Source organism: Macadamia integrifolia, unplaced genomic scaffold (genome assembly GCF_013358625.1).
Source record: "Macadamia integrifolia cultivar HAES 741 unplaced genomic scaffold, SCU_Mint_v3 scaffold459, whole genome shotgun sequence".
Taxonomy (NCBI): Eukaryota; Viridiplantae; Streptophyta; class Magnoliopsida; order Proteales; family Proteaceae; genus Macadamia; species Macadamia integrifolia.
In genome coordinates this window covers 129,588-148,947 of record NW_024870458.1, presented here as the reverse complement: position 1 = coordinate 148,947, position 19,360 = coordinate 129,588, and the positions used below count along the sequence as shown (strand labels likewise).

General features: G+C 40.0%; 1 protein-coding gene across 4 annotated transcripts in view; it reads left to right on the top strand.

Moving 5' to 3' along the window:
* The window catches only part of LOC122068794 (SH3 domain-containing protein 2-like), a 72,707-nt gene that overhangs the window by 12,271 nt on the left and 41,076 nt on the right, over positions 1–19,360 (top strand). For 3 of the 4 annotated variants that reach the window (XR_006137244.1, XM_042632701.1, XM_042632699.1), the window contains exons 2-4: positions 13,166–13,279; positions 13,427–13,496; positions 13,580–13,728. Coding sequence is in view for 3 of the 4 variants with exons in the window: in XM_042632701.1 (XP_042488635.1) it covers positions 13,166–13,279; positions 13,427–13,496; positions 13,580–13,728 (333 nt within the window). In the remaining variant the exon portion in view is untranslated. Of the gene's footprint in view, positions 1–13,165; positions 13,280–13,416; positions 13,497–13,579; positions 13,729–19,360 lie in introns of all 4 variants that reach the window. The other variant, XM_042632700.1, reaches the window with a different exon arrangement.

The window sequence follows — 19,360 nt, the reverse complement described above, 5'->3', positions numbered from 1 at the left end:
TTCAAGGAAATTAAAGGCAATCTTAGATATGTGACTTTGGAAGGTGGCCCTCAGGAATGCCCAAAATTGCGCTAAGTTGCATCTTAAGATGCACTGAAACTCCTCCAAAGAAGGAGAGAGACTTGTGAGGATTTATAGAAAGTCCAGACATATGAGAGGAGGCTAAACCATTAGAAATAGCAGAAACAGATGAGAGAGAGAGGCTTTAGCAAAGATCATAAGGTCATCAACAAATAGAAGGTGGGTGATCTTCAAAGCCTTGCACTTAGGGATAGGTTTTGATGTAGATTCCCATCATGGGCTACAATACCATAGGAGGAAGAAGCAGCCATCGAACCAGCCTTTGGGCTGAGTTTGATCTACATGGGCCAGCATAGGAAGCCCTTTAATTTCCTATTTTTAGTATTTGGTTACACTTTTAGAAAGTCCCTAGTAGCTGCTATTTTGTTTCTTAAATTAGAAGATAGAGGTAGTTTCTATTTTTGCATTTGCATTAATTTCTATTTTGCATTAGTTTATATTTTGCAATGGTTTTTAATTTGAGTTAAGCTTCTATTTTTGTAATTTCAGACCTCTATATAAAGAGAGCCTGTTGTAGACACAAATCAGTTTTGAACTAATGAAGTTTGCTGCAGCTATTGCTTGCTCCCTCTCTTGAGAAAGGAAGACAAACAACTGGGATAGCTGTGGGTGAGGTATCCAGGCTGAGATAGCCGTTCCCACCGACATCTATCTTGCTTAATATCTTCTTTTCTTTTCTCTTCTAATTTCTGTTCTTACTTACTGTGAGGGGTGTGTGTGTGAATTAAATTAAACCAATTTGAAGACATAAACAAGGATCAAAGCCTGTGGAAGACCAGATCCAAATCTCAAGGTCGATTGCAGCTTGTTATGGTTCTGAATCAAATCTGGCAGGGCCTTTTCTCTCCTATTCTGTCCAGCAACTTTGAAGGCCCTTTGGAGGGTTCAAAGGTTACTTCAAGGGAGGTACTCGACCAGGGTTTCAGCCCCGGCTACCTAGCCAGATTTTAATCACAAGTTTTTCTCCCTGTTCTGGCCGAAACCCAGTTCTACCTGGGAATTGTTTTTCTGCTGCCGGGTTTGGTTGCTGGGTTATTTCCTGCTGCTGCAAGTAATTTTCTGGGTTATTTCTGGTTCCTTGGGACAGGTTTGGTCGTCCTATTTTCTGGTTCTTGTTTTCCTTTTTCTGATCCTATTTTCTGGTGTCTGTTAAGACCGACTTGAGGCTATTTAAATATTGGGGGTTTGTTTACCTAGTGTAAACCTACTTTTACATTAATTGGTATCAGTGCTATGGCTAAAGAGAGCTCCAACCAATACCCACCGGAGGATGTGATGAGATCCCTCCAATGGCTGAATACAAGGATGGATACTATGACCTAAAGTTTGAAGAATTGAAGGAGACTATTGCTGCCCAATCTAATGCTCAACCTATGGTGAATGATAATCCTAATGCACCAAGAAGGTTTCCATTCCCCGCTCGAAGGAACGTGCCAGCCCGTACATATGGTGGAGGTGAGGAGTTTGATGAACATGATGGACCCCAATTTCCCCATGATGACACACATAAGGTGAAATTGGACTTAAAGGAGTATAATGGAAAACATGACCCCCTCTACTTCCATGACTGGCTGAATGCATTCGATGACTATTTCCGATGGTACCGCATGTCTGAGGAAAGGAAGGTCCAATTTGCTATCACTAAGCCTACAGGTGGTGCTAAGGATTGGTGGAAAGCTCAAGAGAGTAGACTTATCCGGAGACAGAGAGAGCCTCGCAATTGGGAGGAACTTAAATTAATACTTAGTGAGAGATACCTTCCCCCCAACATACTGACGCCATCTCTATGACATGCGCGACACTCTTCGACAAGGTATCATGATTGTCGAGGAATACATTGATAAGTTTAATAATTTGCTCTCACGTACAGGTGCTTATCACGAAGATGAGGAACTGCTTATGTCTCGATTCAAGTTGGGACTACGACATGATATCCGTGATAAAATTGGTGTGGTAGAACTTTCATCTTTGAATGCATGTATTGAAAAGTCTTCAGAGGCGGCAGATTTGATCAAATCAGCCCCTAGAAGGTATAATCAGCCTACTGAATTAATAGGCTATTTGCGCCAAATAAACCTATTGGATTCCCTGCCCGAGCTCCACAAGTCACACGGGATATAGGGTAAGAGTCCTATGGTTGGGGGAGAGACAGCGACTTTGAAGTGCTTCCATTGTGGTGGTACTGGACACTATGCCAAATTCCGTCCTAAACGTGGAAGAGCCAATTCCATCAACACTGCAAATGAATCTAACTCGGACATGCAAGTCAATGAACCCCAAGATGATGATTGGGCTATGAATGTCGTTGTCGAAGGAATGGAAGATGATTATGAGGCTGAATATGCACAAGATGATGATAATCCATATGCTACTATTAATGTGGTCGCAAAAATTCTGGTGGCTGAAGCAAAGAGAGAAGAATGGAGGAGGCATAACATCTTCTATACGTTGATATCTTGTGGACCTCACAAGGCTTAAGTGATTGTGGACAGCAGGAGTTGTGTGAATGTGGTGTCTTAAGCTATTGTGATTGAGGGACAGCTCAAGACCGAACACCTCCATAACCCTACAAGGTGTGACTTCTAGAAAATAACACCATGGCTGTAAATCAGCGATGTTCTGTGCCATAGAAGATCTCATGATATGAAGAGAATGTGTGGTGCGAAGTCATCCCTATGGTGCTAACTGATGTGTTGCTTGGAAGACCGTGGCTATACGACAATAATGTCTTGGTTGGTGGTAATAAGAACCAGTATTTCTTCGATCATAACGGCAAGCCACTTACATTAAACCCACTCAACATACCTCAAATGAAAGCTAAGTTGAGGGCTGCCCAAGTACGAAGGCAACATGTTTTAAAGAATATTGAGAAGACCCCTTCCAAAGAAGCCACTGAACCAAAGAAGCAATCATACGAAGCAAACACAAACAAGTAAAACATGGTGGACAAGAAATTGTGCGTGCTGCCCCATAGAGAGTTCTTGACACTGATTTTAGCGCTTGTTACAAAGGAAGTTGAACCGGTGAAAGAGGTGACACATTCTCAACCCATCAGAGACTTGTTAGCTGATTTTTCAGATTTGGTGCCCAATGAGTTATCGGACGAGCTACCACCTATGAGGAACATACAACATGCTATTGATCTAGTGCCTGGATCAATACTACCAAATCTGCCCACTTATCGTCTCAGCCCCACCGACCGAGCATGCTGATCTTAAGAGACAAGTGGATGACCTTTTGCGAGGGATTTCTAGTAGAAAGTATGAGCCCATGTGCTATACCAGCCCTATTGACACCTAAGGACGGATTATGGCATATGTGTATTGATAGCTGTGCCATCAACAAAATCACGGTAAAGTATAGATTTTCCATTCCCCATTTGGATGATATGTTGGACATGCTAATGGGAGCCACTATCTTTTGGAAGATTGATCTACGAAGAGGGTATCATCAAATTAGGATCCGCCCTGGGGATGAATGGAAAACGGCATTCAATACAAAATAAGGCTGTACAAATGGAAGGTTATGCCCTTTGGCCTTACCAATGCACTTAGGACCTTTTTGCGAGTGATGACTCATGTGCTATGCCCCTTTATTGGCAAGTTCCTTGTGGTGTACTTTGATGACATCTTAATTTACAGCAAGACACAAGAGCACAAGATGAACATCTTGAACATTTAAGGCATGTGATGAGGGTGCTACGGGAAGAGAAGCTCTACATCAATTTGAAGAAGTGTACCTTTAAGTTGCCCAAGGTTATTCCTTGGTTTTATTGTGTCCTCTCAAGGGGTAGAAGCCGATCCCAAGAAGGTTAAGAGTGTGGTAGATTGACCTATTCCTAAGACTTTGATGGAGGTTCAAAGTTTCCATGGCTTTGGCTCATTCCATAGACAATTCATACAGAATTTCAACGCTATTATAGCACCTATCGCGGAGTGCACGAAAGGAGGGAAAGCGCCATTCCAATGGACCCCGGCTGCCATTAAAGCATTCAACTTGATCAAACAGAAGATGACGGAAGCCCTGATACTTAGGCTACCTAAGTTTGATCTCATGTTTGAAGTGGCAACCGATGCATCCCATGTTGGGATAGGAGGAGTGCTTATGCAAGTTAGCCATCCGATTGCCTTCTACAGTGAAAAGTTGAATGAAGCAAAAAGAAGGTATTCTACATATGATTTGGAACTCTATGTCATTATTCAAATTCTCAAGCATTGGAGACACTATTTGATCGGCAAGGAGTTCATTCTCTATTCGGACGAGGCAGTCAAGTACTTGCATTCCCAAAAGTCCATTAGCAATCGGAATTGCTAAATGGATCTCTTATTTGCAAGAGTATGTATTTGCTCTCAAGTACAAGGCTGCAAAAGAGAATCAAGTGGCTGATGCGCTTAGTCGGAAGGTGCTAATGATGAATACCTTTACCGTACAAAGCACATGGGTGGAACACATCAAAGACAAGTATGCTAATGATGCTGATTTTGCGGAAGTGTTCGAAAAATTACAAGGAGGTCGAGATGACACGTATTCCATTCATGATGGATACCTATTTAAGGGCACACGTCTTTGTATTCCAAATACCTCTTTAAGGTACCACTTGGTTCGAGAGCTACATGGAGGAGGAATGGGTGGACATTATAGTTTTTAAGGCTGTAAGGCGACGGAGGCGTTTGAGGGTCTTTTGGAGTGCCCTAGCGAAAAGGCAGGCATAAAGCGTCGCCTTGTTGACTAAAGCGTTCCTGTGTAATTTTTTTTTATAAAACCAATCTATTTGGCTCAAATCCTAGTTGAATCCTATTACTCATATACTAAATAAATATTAAAGGTTCATATTCATACCAATATAAGATATTCATCAAGAAAACAAATCAATAAAGTGAATAAACTAAGTTCATCAATCATCAATCATCATAACATATTAACTTATAATATAAAAACATAATTATAAATATAAAGAAATGAAGACATAAAATATAAAAGTATTTATTTTACTTACCTCTATAATGCCAGAATGAGTGCTTAAGCCCTAAGGTCATCCACTATATTTTTACTCCTGTCAAAGAAGTAATTAAGAACTTAGAATTAAAACACAATGAAAGTAAAAATCGAGATACCAAATTAAATGGATGAGAAGTGACTAACCTAGGGATTCTTAATCATTCTAAAAAACTTCAATGAAGAAAAAACATAAAATAAACTAAAATGCTAAAAATTTAGTAAACAATGAAAGTCAAATACTTAAAAGTTCAAGGACTCAAAAAACTTTAAAGTTCAAAGACTCAAAATACTTCAAAGTTCAAAGACTCAAAGAGTTTCAATCCAAATCAGTAATAAAATTAAAATCTTCTTCTTCTTCTGCATTTTGTTGCTGGATTGCATAATTTGGAGCTATGCTATAGTCGTCCTCAATGTTTTCATCACCACGAACATCCTCTTCACTCATCTCATCCACTTCTTCATCTGAAGAATCCTCAAGCTCAACCTCTTACCACGCTGGGTATAGCAAAGATTGGTTCCACTGGCAGATGCTGGAGTCCTCCTTGGTCTATTATGGCCTTGATATGATGAAGATGCCCCAAGTGCTCTATCAACATCTCTCCAAGTGAGATCATTCTCAGGATGAACTAATTCATCCTCTGATTCTCCAATCATCCACTCACTACTCCAATTAAGCTCATCAAGCAAGAATGGATTGTAGTTTCTGTACTGTTCTTTTCTTTCTTGGAACCTTGTTTGAAGTCGGCGATTATACTGAATGCAGACAAGATGCTCTAACCTATTCCTCTTCTTGGTGTGAATATGAAAAACATTAATAATATGAGGTTATCTACTTATCTTTGATAAAACCATGTTAAGTGGAGTACAGGTACTCAGAACTCAATACTCACAAATTCAAATGTGCTCCAATTGCGCTCACAACCAGAAGATGAGCAACAAAGACCAAGTATCGCAATGCAAGCTTTGAAAGGTCAGGAGCAGTACTTCCATGTCGAGACCACCAAGAGACTATAAATATATAATATAAAAAAAATAGGTTAAGTAAAAAATCAATATACAAAGTTCTAAACTAATTAGAACTTTAAAAGAAAATATACTTACTAGGATTCAACTTGTCCCTTTGTCTAATCGCCATGTCCTTTGAAAAACTTCCTTGAGTAGTGGTATACTTGTCAATCTGGAGAATGATCTTATTTTGTAATGTCTCATTAGGCACCAACCTTGTAAGAACATCATTGAAGGCATCACTTGTTTTTTGAGCTAAGTCCAACTCATTTTCTAGATTATCTATTATTGGCTTAAAGAACTTGTTTGGATTGAGGAAAAAGGCAGCTAAATATATTGGTCCATCCATCATAGTCTCACAACGGTGATCAACAATCCCTATGATTTTCTTTCATTTCCTTTCGTTGTTTCTAAAATTTTTTTTGATGTTCTTCTTTGCCACTTGTAATGCCATATATATTTCAGGCATAGCAGGCAATTCATCACCATCTACAATCCTCAAGAGTTGAAGAAGAGGCTGTGATGCTCTTATACAATCCATCACACCATTCTAGAATGTTGTAGCAAACAGTCTTAGAAGCTTTCTTCCCTGCCTCTGTAGATGCAAGCTTAGAACGGGACCATTCATTATCAAAAAATAATTTTTTCAAAGATTCTTTGTGCTTGTATAAGCTCTGGAGTGTTAAAAAGGAAGAGGCAAATCTAGTCACTCCAGCCCCCACTAAGTCTCCCCCTGTTTTTTGCCTCATAGCTTCAAGAAGGCGAGTGTGCCTGTAGATGAATGCAGTTAATTTCTTGCCCTTCGATATAACAGACATATAAGAGCGCAATTTTCCTATTTCCTCTATCATAAGGTCTATGCAATGAGCTACACATGGACTCCAAAACACCTCTTCCTTTTCTCCATTAACAGTCAACCCGCTGTTACATAGTTGGCAGCATTATCAGAGACTACTTGAACCACATAATCTTCATTAATCTCTTCAACCTTACTATCAGGTAGCTTAAATAACATTTCAGCTGTTTGTGATTGGTTAAATGCATCCATAGACTCTAAAAAAAAAGTCCCCTCTGGATAGTTGATAGGAAAATTAATTAGGTGCCTTCCTCTCTTGTCTGTCCATCCATCAGACATGAGTGTGCACCTATGTTTCCTCCAATATCCTTGATACTTCACCTTTAACTCATCAATTTTATCAGTTTTGGACTTCAATAGAGGCCCCCTATACTCAAGAATTGAAGGGGGCTTGAAACCTAGTCCATATTGACCAATAGCCTCTACCAATTCCTCAAAACTCCTTAACTTCAAAGCATTAAATGGAACACCGCTCTCATAAGCCCACCTTGCAAAGTAAGAACGAAGTTTATCTCTTTCTTCTTCTCCTCTTACACAGTTCTCCCTTGTTGTCTGATATGGACCTTTATCCCACCTATCTGCAGCCACTTCTTCAGGAGTCCTCCTCACATGCTTATCCATGGGACCCCTTACTTGTTATTTGGATTGTGCTTGAATGATAGCTTTATTTCTTCTTGAAGTTGTCCCAGAGCTAGGGATAGGACATGAGACCCCCAAATTGGATACTATATTCTGTTGTGGTCCCGTTACTTCTGTAGGTTCATCACTAACATCCAAATCATCCAAACAATCAAGATTCCTCTTCCTCTGGTTCTTAAAGATTGCAACTCTCATCTCTTTAGCAATTGCTTCCATTGTTTTCGCACACTTGGCTAAATCTCCGTAGCCATCAATAAGATGTTACTTCAATCGTTTTATTCCTTCCTTGACATCCTTCCCATATAGGGTACACTTAATCTAATTTCTATCTGATACGTTAGGCCAATACCCATATTTCCATCCAGGATCATTTGATTTAGCTCTTCTTTTTGGATCCTTGCTTGGATCAATTGTTGACTGTGCAGTACTTGTATTTTCACCCCCACTACTACCACCAACTGTTTCCATAGATGAGTTAGATGAAAATTTGTCTACAAATACAATTTTACACATTTACACATTAGACAAAATAGAATAATGTTGAAGATAGACAATAAATGATTGATTTTCTTTGGGATTTTGAAAACACTGACTAAACTAGAGCTGAGAACTAGCAAACAGAATTAAAAATTGAAATCAAAATAGGGCATATTAAGAACAAAATACAATTCAGCAACTGTCCAACTGATGACCTACTTAATGGTAATCTAACAGAATAAACTAGGCAATAATAACTAATAAACTAATATATAGCTGCATATAAGAGGCTATAAGCATATTGAAATATTAAATTAATTAATTAAAAATAGAACCATAGGAATAACAGAAGAAAATGAAGAAAGAAGAAAAGAAAAAAAAGAGGTATGGTATGCAGATTGCAGAAATTGCAGAATAGAGGAAGAATGAAGAACATAATAAGAAAGAGAAATAAGGGAGAAGAAAGACGATCTGAAGAAGGGGAAAAAAAAAAGAGATAGCAGAGCTCATCCGCTCAGTGAAGAACCAAAAGAAAATGAAGAAGAAAGAAGAAGAAAAAAAAAGTATCGTATCTGAAGTTGCAGAACAGAAGAAGAAGAAAGAAGTGAGAAGAAAGACGCGAGAAGAAGAAGAAAGAAGGGAGAAGGAGAAGACAGAAGCGAGAAGTGAGAAGAAAAAACACGAAGACAGAAGCGAGAAGTGAGAAGAAAAAACACTCACTGTAGTTGTAGAACGGATGAAGAAGAAGAAGAAAAAAAAAAAAAAAAAAAAAAAAAAAACGCTCACCATAGTTGCAGAACAGAAGAAGAAGAAGATAAAAAAAAAGAAAACACTCATCGTAGTAGCAGAACAGAAGAAGAAGAAGAAGGAAAAAAAAAAAAAACATCACCGTAGTTGCAGAACAGAAGAAGAGGAAGAAAAAAACGAGACCGGGAAAAAAAACTCATCGTAGTTGCAGAACAGAAGAAGAAGAAGAAAAAGGAAAAAAAAAAAACTCACCATAGTTGTAGAATAGAAGAAGAAAAAAACGAGAAGAAAGAAGCGAGAAGAAGAAGAAAGAAGCGAGAAGAAGAAAAACTCACCGTAGCTCTGGAATAGAAGAAGAAGAAGAAAGAAGCGAGATCCGAGAAGAAGAAAAAAAAAAAAAACTGAGAAGAAGAAGAAAAAAAGAGAAGAAGAAGAAAAAAACTGAGAAGAAGAAGAAGAAAGAAGTGAAAAAAAAAACCACTCACCGTAGCTCTGCATGAACAAGAAATAATATTAAAAAAAAAAATGCCTGTAGTGGGGGTACGACTGTTCGCCGGAGTAAGCTCACCTCTACCGGAGTAAAATGGTCGCCTGGATCAGTGGTTCTTCCTTGTTCCTTCTCAAAGCCCTTTCTCAAAACCGTTGACAAAATCCAAACCCTATTTGTGATTCGTGTTTTTGTTTTGTTTGTGAATCGTGTTTTGGTTATTTTTGGTGGAGTAAAGCTAATCCCATACATCTCAAGTGTTAACAAAACCATACTCCTACCAATAAAAATCTATATTTGGAATCTACCTAAAGTATTTTTTTAAAACCTGTAAATTCTAAAATGGGTATAAGGCGGTGGCCTTGTGTATAAGTCGCTATAAGGCAATGCCTTATAACGCCTTAGCTTATAAGGCGGTCGCCTTTCGTGTTGCACTTAAAGCGTAGCACTGCCTTAAGGCCTTTGGAGCGCATCAGCGTCTAGGCGTACCTTAATAGCGCCTTACCAGCGCCTTAAAAACTATGGTGGACACTTTGGCAAGGACAAGACATATTCTATGATGGTGGATTTGTACTATTGGCCTCATTTGCAAAGGGATGTTCATCATGTCATCCAATGATGCATACTTGTCAACTTGCTAAAGGAGAAAAGAAGAATGCGGGTTTGTACACACCGCTGCCCATTCCACATGCACCTTGGATAGGAGAGGAGTAGCAACAACTACTTTCATTAATCAAATTCATGTGTAATACTTGACCCCTATACAAACTCATATAGAAAACTCAAAAATAGACTGACACTAAAAAGAGAAGGCTTAACCCAATCCTTAACTAATTGGGAAACCTAAATTGACTAAGAAACTCAAACAAAGAAAATAGACTCAAAACAGAACTAGACTCATAGATTCCTAATCTAGTCCAACTAAAATACTTAATAACAAGTAAAATAAATAAGACTCTTACTTGACTAATCCGTTTCCAAGTTGCTGATTTCCTTGCTAAATCTGTTGCGAAGCTTTTCGTTTCCACTCCGATTCTTCTCTGGCCTGCCTTGGTCAGAATGGACCTGGAAATGGATGCTTTGCGTTGTCCGAGATTTCGGTTTTTATAATTTGCTGTGTTCTTTATTTTCAGTTTAGTGTCCTTTGGTTAGCTTTCCTGCTGATGGCAATGCCGAAGGTGGACAAGCTCTCTTAGGTTGCTAAGCTTGTGAGAGTGTTCTTCCTGTACATTCCTTTTTTCTTATATCCTTAATTCAATTATCTTTTAGCAAAAAAAAAAAAAAAAGGACTAATCCCATATGCCTAGCCTATATCCATATTATTGGCCCATAAAAGTGACCGATTACCAAGAAAGTCCTTGGAACTAAGGGTCCAACACATATATAACCCATTCCAAAACTTATTTCTAATGAAATAATCCCAATTAGATAATTAATTGGCATCACCCTTCCTTTTAAGTCAACCATTGTGCTAACACTTTGGTTATGTATTATGTCCACGATCAAATATAAATAAAGAATTAAAGCATTCTTTAATTTTCTAAGTACCTTATTCACCTATATGCCATCCAATACTTAACTGACTCTAGAATTAAGTTCTACATAAGGTTATTAAGAAAGAATTACGAAATTACCACTACTATATAAAATTACGAAAATACCCTTGGCTGAAAAACATACTCTTAGGCATGGTTTTAAGTATCTCCGATACCGATACGATACCCTCCGATACGTATCTTAAATTTAATCAACCGATACGATACACATCGATACGATACATGAAATTTTTAAAATCCTTTCGTATCGACATTTATCCTACAATACATACCGATATGCATCAATACACCACCAATACACATCGATACGCTACGATATACCTCGATACGACTATGAAAATTATAAAATTGAGGTAAAATATACGTTTCGGTATGTATTGGTACGTATCGGTGAGTATCCGTATGTATCGATCGGTACGTATCGGTATATATTGGCACGTATCGGTGAGTATCGATATATATCGATACGGATCGGGGAGTATCGATACGTATCGATACGTATCGGTGAGTATCGGTCATATAATGGCCAAGATGGGTAATTTTTCAGAAAACACACGATTTTTTGAAGGGTTTTTGTTCCAAAGTTGCTGTTAGCCATATTTCTCTCTAACTAAAGTGGAAATCAAGGTTGGGAACAAGGATTTTACATTTATGGGACAACTACAAACCTTGAATTCTTAGTACGATACCCTCAATTTAGTGTTTATGCATAATACATGTTATCAATAGTTTTTTTTAACAAATTCTTTATGCAAAAGTGTTTAAAAAAATGTTTTCTATCCATTTATGTGTGTATCTTTAGCGTATCTTAGTGTATCTCCGATACGATACGATACTCTCCGATACGTATCTTAATTTTGGCCGAGCGATACGGCGACCGATACCGATACTTTAATCCTTGCTCTTAGGTTTCTAATTTTTGGGGCATTACAACAACCTCTTGTAGCTGAGCCTCTTACCCCTTTTTTTCATGGAGATATTCGATTTAGTGAGCAGCAGCATTCCCACATTTTATATGGCAGTATTTAACCACCCTTCCTTTCATCTAAATCTCACAACCCACCTAGTAAAAAAGTAGATCACAGTACATATCTCTTTGATCAATAATGACCAAAGTTTGAAGTCTTGGTTTCACCACTGGTTTCTCCCAGGCCAAAAACCGAGACGAGATCTGGTAATTTTTGCTAGGACAACTTAGGATGAGTTATAGTGGCCATAAGGCCAAGTTAGCCCCTGAAACTTGCCATCTAGCTTATTTTAGGCTTTCTAAACAATCTGGAAACATTAGATTTTAAAAAATTATACTCAAAATGGTACTTTGACTTCGGACCCTAGGTTGTTAGTCTATGGTCTAGGTGAGCTCTGCCTTAGGCTATTCCATACAATATCTAAGTTGGTAGTTTTAGGTTTTTTTTTTTTTTTTCCAGCTACAAGTGTTCTTAAGAAGAAATGGAGCTCCAAAGGTTGACGTTAAAGGGTCAATCTTCAATCTCCAAGGATTAATATTGATGCTGAAGCAGTTCAGGTGAGATATGGGAAACATAAGCACCAAAGACCTTGGTTGGGAGCGTTTTCCTCATTTCTGAGGCGAGACAGGTGAGATCCTGGCGAATGGCGAGATCACGGGTCGAAATAGGGTATAAAACCCTTACATAATAGGCCTTGAGTTGAACTGAAATCGAAACATGAACGAGATCTTGGTCGAGTCAAGATCTCGTTATTTTCTCTTTTACATATTACCTCTCATCTCGACTCGGTAAATAAAAAAAAGAGATAATAGCTGGCGAGATCTCGGCGAGACCTTGAACTATGATACGGCTAGCTGGATAGGTTGAGGATGCAAAGGAAATTTATTTGGCAGCGGTACTATGGAGGATATCTATAATTCTATACTGGTGGTCTGTGGAGCATATGTGATGTAAGGAATAACAGAGTATTTAAGGGCTTGGATAGATCACTTGGAGAATTGTGGCCATCGGTGTTTTTTTCTCAAAATAGAGTACTCCTGCTGAATTTCCTAGCATTTATTATTATATATTGCTATGAGAGACATAGGATATGTTTCCCTAACCATTGCTAGTATGTGGGATTCGGAAATGAAAAATACTCTACGATCATGAATAATGAAATGGATCTTGCTTTCTATTGATATGTTTTTTTGGTGCTTATTGTTATTGTTATGTTTCCATTTGCCGATTCCATTGAAGCAGAAAGAGAATGTTCACCAATTTAAGTTTTCTAGCATAGAATATTCTCATGTTTCTTTTAAGGTTTTGTCCAAAATCATGCAGTAAAACTTAGGTTTCCATTACTTTATAGGCCGTTCTGAAGCAATTGGGGCATCCAGCTAATGAAGCTATTATACCTGATGAAGCGGAAGTCCAGTGCCACCAACAACTTCAAAATCTATATAATTCTACCAGAGCAGCTAAGGTATGCAGTCGTCAACATTTTTTATTGATGTATCCTGGGTTCCTTGAGTTTGACAAGTTTCTGGTAAATTAGTTCCAATTGCAATCACCTGATTCATGGGAAAACCATAAGCACATTCTCACTTTTTGTTTTTTAAGTGTTATTCAGCACTTCCAGAAGGATATTGTTAGAGGTGTTGAAGGTTTTATTACAACTAGTTCAAAGCAAATGGAAATAGGTGAGCATCATTCTGGTTTGCAACTACATGGTTGTCTTCTTCATTAGCAAGCTGACATGTACATCTGTATATTGCATTCCTAGTGAGAAAATTGGCCGAAGATTGTTGCAGATATGTTAATGAGAATCAGGGCTCTGATTCTTCTCTTGCAAGGGCCTCCCATAAGTTTGGTATTTCACACAGTTCAATGGAGAAAGAGAGAGAGAATTTGCTTAGAGTTGTTGGTGATCAGGTAATATTTTTTACTGCTCAATTTATCTAAGAAGCATTATTGAGATGCTAGTCTGTGCTTCTGTTATTCAGGGAATGAATTCTGTGGATTTTTTTTTGCTTGCTAGAACAAGTTAATGCTTATACACGTGAACAATAATCTTCATAATAAAACGAGGGAAAGGACTCATAACGATATTGAATGATTTATGGTGAGACAGCCAATGAGAACATTTCGTTATGTTTCCTCACTTTGGCAGTTGGTGCATTATCTTCTGTCTGGCAGTTGGTGCATTATCTTCTGTCTACTCTCTCTCTCTCTCTCTCTCTCTCTTCACACACACTCCCCTTCAAGTGGCTGTCAATGGACAATCCATATCTGGTTCAGTTATTTAGCATACATATATGCCTATATTAGATCCGGTATGATTACTATGACACACATCCCTTACAAAATCTATATTCTAAAATTATGACCAGGATAAGAGTTGAGAATCAAAGATTTAGGGAATGATTCGACTTGTCATAATGACAGAGGTGAGCTTTATTTATAATGAGATTACATCATAACAGATAAAGTAAGGTGTCACTGACTAAGCATCCTTATCTAAGACAACTAAGAAAATTACCATGGTAACTATGAAGTAGCCATAGTTATCTCAACACCTCCCAAAGTTGGTGCAAAAATATCATACATGCCCAAATTGGAGATGAGAGGATGAAACAACTTACAAAATAGATCCTTGGTAAACACATAAGGTAGCTGATCGACAGGACTAACAAAAGATATACAAATCGTCCCTTGCTTGAGCTTTTCTTTGATGAAGTTCCTATCGATCTCAATGTGCTTGGTTTTGTCATGCTGGACAGGATTGTGAAAAGTGTTGATAGCCGTCTTGTTGTCACAGTAAAGCCACATAGGATCTTCGAAGGTGAATCCAAGATCGCATATGAGGCTCTTAAGCCATATGAGCTCACAAATCCCTTTTGCCATTGCACGATACTTAGCCTCAACACTAGAACGAGATACAGCTGATTGCTACTTGCTTTGCCATGTAACAAGGTTACCCCCAAGGAAGGAACAATACCCAGATGTGGATTTGCAGTCATCAACAGATCTAGTCTAGTCAGCATCAATGAAGGCTTCTATCTTCAAATTCCCATAATTAGAAAAAAGAATACCCTTGTTACACCCGGGCCCGAAGCTAACTATCCATTTCATGTTAACAGATGATGAGCTAGATCTAACTAGCACCAATGGCTTCTGGCTAGTAGCAATCTATTGCCGGGTGGAAAAGAATGATCCCTCGTGTCACTGTTGGCCGTGCCTGCAACATTAGAAGGGATTCAAACCTCCTATGAAACTCGGGTAACATTTCTAACCTTAGAAATCTCCTCCTTATTTCAATATGTTGGACAAACCCATAATAAGGCTATAGAATCTCACATAAGTCCCCGAGCAAGAGGCTAAGATCGAGAGAGCAGCCTAGCCAAAAATGGCGTTTTTAGGAAACTGGATGGTCTAACCGGTTGACCGGTTGCACCCCCTGAGACATCAAATACTGCCCAAATGAAGTTAATTGGTGGTGGGGCCCATGGCTACCTACCCGTATGGCCCGGAACCTCTCCAATGGGTGTCCACACCTCCATAGTGATAGATTAATAGACATGTGCCCCGTGGGGATGGACCCACACCATTCCACAAGCAATTAACCCTGTTTGGCCAAGACTCATTAATTAGCCAAATATGCTTTAGTCATTTATATGCCTATTTAAAAGCCCAACTATCCTTTCATTGCTCATTTACTCATTCTGCAAGTAAAGGAGGAGAGAAAAGGAGGACAAGAAGAAGAAGAGGAAAGAGAAGGAGAAGGAAGAGGAAGTAGAGGAAGGAGCTTCCCCAAGCATTTCTTGTGAAGGCCGCTCTTCCCTGTTGCCAAGGAGGTTCCTCCCTCCCTTGTACAAGTATTTTCTTTCTTTTCCCTCTATAGAATCATAACCTAAACTAAGGAAAGGACCCTTTATACCTTGTACACTAAATGAGAACCTTTGGGAAGATGGAGCTCATACCTGCATGACCCAACTAGTCTATTGAACCCATTTGACGAGGACTAACACCCCGTTAAATGGGTTTAGTCGACTGGTTGGGTTAACTGAGGACTAATGTCCTCGTATAGGACTTAATAGTAATCATATGTTCATTGAATCAAGAGTGTGTGGGTCACTCCTAGTCGACCTCTCCTTCCCGACGATGACCTGATCCTATACCCCCTCCTTCCCCTCCGGCGGCTTCGATCGACGGCGCCTCTAACCTGTATGATCTATCCCCCTCTACCGCCACTTCCCCCCTCCATGGTTTAACGTATCTTCGATACCGATACGATACCCTACGATATGTATCTTAAATTTAGTCGACCGATACGATACACACTGATACGATACATGGAATTTTTAAAATCCTTTTGTATCGATATATATTCTAAGATACATATCGATATGCACCAATACACTATCGATACCAACTGATACTCTATGGAAAATATAAAATTGAGGTGAAATATACGTTTCGGTATGTATCGGTAAGTGTCGGTGAGTATTTGTATGTATCGATCGGTACGTATCGATGAGTATCAGTACGTATCGATGAGTATTGGTATGTATCGATCAGTATGTATCGGTACGTATCGGTGAGTGTCGGTATGTACTGATACAGTGCACTACGGTCATATAATGGCCAAGATGGGTATTTTTCAGAAAACACAGCTTTTTGAGGGGTTTTTGTTCCAAAGTTGCTGCCAGCCATATTTCTCTCTAACTAAAGTGGAAATCAAGGTTGAGAAAAAGGATTTTACTTTTATAAGACAACTACAAACCTTGAATTCTTAGTGTAATACCCTCAATTTAGTATTTATGCATAATACATGTTATCAATAGCTTTTTTTAACAATTTTTTAATGCAAAAGTGTTTAAAAATGTGTTTCATATCCATTTATGTGCATATCTTTAGCATATCTTAGACGTATCTCCGACACGATACGATACCCTCCGATACGTATCATAATTTTGATCGACCGATATGGTGACCGATACCGATACTTTAATCCTTGCCCCCCTCTTGATAGCCGTCTCTGGTCCTCTGTTGTAGCCTCTTCTCCAATCCCCTCCTCTCAGCTCCCCACCTCTGGCCACTCTCTCCACTACCACCCCTCCCTCCTCCCTGAACTCCATCCTTGTCGGACATTGCCCCTCTGGGCTCCTTGATGCTGAAATCTACAAATGGAAGCTTTGTGTCGTCGGGTCTTTCTTGGGTAGTCGACCACCGTTTGCGATTGTCAAATCCTCTTCTCAAGCAGTGGAGACCCCTGTGCCCTCTCTCTGTCTACATGCTAGACACTGGAATTTTTGTTTTCAACTTCTCCTCTGAAGACAAATACGTTGCTATTGATGGAGGCCCTTTGTTTATGGGTAAGAAGCCCATCTTCTTGAGACAATGGGATGCTCGTACCTCCCTGTAACGCTTTTAACCGACGACCATCCCTCTCTAGATCTCCCTTCCCAACCTTCCCCTTCATTTCTGGTGTGTTAAGGGTTTAAGCATCATTGGCAAGCCACTATACTCAGACAAGAGAACAAAAACTATAAATCGCCTCTCCTTTGCTCGCATATGCATTGAGGTCTCGGCTAAAAGGATCCTTCCCTCACCGTTATTGTCCTGGAAAGCGATGATCTTTCCTTTGAACAAGAAATAAAATACGACTGGATTCCCCCTATGTGCTCCACTTGCAAATATTTTGGGCACCCCACAGTGCTTTGTGAAAAAAATATCTAAAAAATTCATCTCAAAGGAATACCACGTCGAAAAATATTGAAGTTCCCCTCTCGTCGAACGACCAAGCTGCTACTATATGTTCGTCCTTGATACCCTAAGAACCTGACAATCAATTCAGGGTTCACCCTTCTTGGAGAAAGCTTTCTAAAAGGAATCGAAGTCGAATGCTGTCACCTGCAGTCGCCATCTCCGGCGTCTCTGCCCTGGAGTCTTCTTCCACGGGTCCACTGGTTGATCTGCTGGGCAATAACTAGTTCTCCACTCTCGCTTGTCATGATGAAACTCGTTTTCCTGCAACCTTGACATCGCCCCCTTCCTCCCCTTTTTGTCTCTCTGTTCCTGCAACCCTGACATCCTCCCTCTTCCCACCCCATCTGGCTCCTCCGGCCCCCTCCAAACCCCTTGCTGCTGGTCGTATGCCAAAGGCCATGTCTACCCTCCATCGACCAAAAGGCCTCTCTAAACCCAAGCTTACCACCCACCCCTTGCCTTCCCCTCTCAAAGAGTACTCACGCCGGTCTAAGTCCAAACCTGCCCTGTCCTCCTGCTCTACTGAGCCTTGAATGCCTACCCTCCCCCCTTCCAAATGATCCTTTGGACTATTTGGAATGTCAGAGGTCTCAATTCCTCTGCCAAACAAGCCTCTATCCACTCCCGTATCAAATCTTCCAAAGCTGTTATTTGCTCTCCTTGAAACCTATGTCTTTGAAGCAAATTCCCCATGCATTGCCGCTTATATTGCCCCCTCTCCTAATGCCTTCATTTCCAACTATGCCCATTCCTCCAATGGGCGCATTTGGATCCTTTGGAACCCTCTCGTCATCCACATCTCCCAATTTGCCTCGTCTTCCCAAGTCATCCAATTCTCCTTCTCCCAACCCTTGGGCTCTCCCCTCTCCTTTTTGGCTGTCTATGCTCTTAATCGGGCCCCCACACTCCCTTTGTGGTCCGACCTCCTCTCGTTCTCCACCACCACTCCTCTCTCCCCTGGGGCATTGGTGGAGATTTCAATGTGGTTAGGGCTTCCCATTATAAACTTGGTGGTACTCCTATCAACTCCCCATCTGTGGAGTTCTTCAATAATTGCGTTAAGGATATTATGATGGACGATCTTAGATGGACCGGGTCGAAATTCACTTGGCATAATCACCGTAGTGGTCATGACTGGGTGGCCTGTATGCTCGATCGTCTTCTTGTCAATGAAGCTTGGCTCTCCACTTTCCCTACCTCTCATGCCAGTTTCGACCTCCCTGGCATCTCTGATCACTCCCCCATCTCCCTCTTTGTGTAGCCTTATATCTCCTTTGGCCCCAAACCCTTCAAGTATTTTGACATGTGGTCCCTTCATGAGGGATTCCTTCCCTTGGTTAGGGATACCTGGGCCATCCCCACCTCCATCTCCTCCCCTCTCATTGCCTTCGCAAAAAAGCTAAAAAATGTTAAAGTGGCCCTCAATGCTTGGAATTTGGCCACTTTTGGTAACATTTCGGATCAAGTCCTTTACTGCCAAGATAAGCTCAATCTTATATAGTCTAGGCTCCAGCTTGATCCCTTTAACCCCTCGGCTGAAGAAGAAAAGCAGGCAGCCTTGAACCTCTCCTCGCACCTAGCCCAAGAAGAATCCTTCCTCCGTCAGAAATCCAGGATCTAATGGCTTGAGCTTGGAGGCCCCAATATGGCTTTCTTTCATCACTCCCTCAAAGCCCTTACTGATGCCAACTCCATTCTTAAGCTCATCTCCCGCTTAGGTCTGGATTTTACCTCCCCCAATGACATCAAAGGTGAAGCTGTCTCCTATTTTGACGATCTCTTCCATCCCCCCATC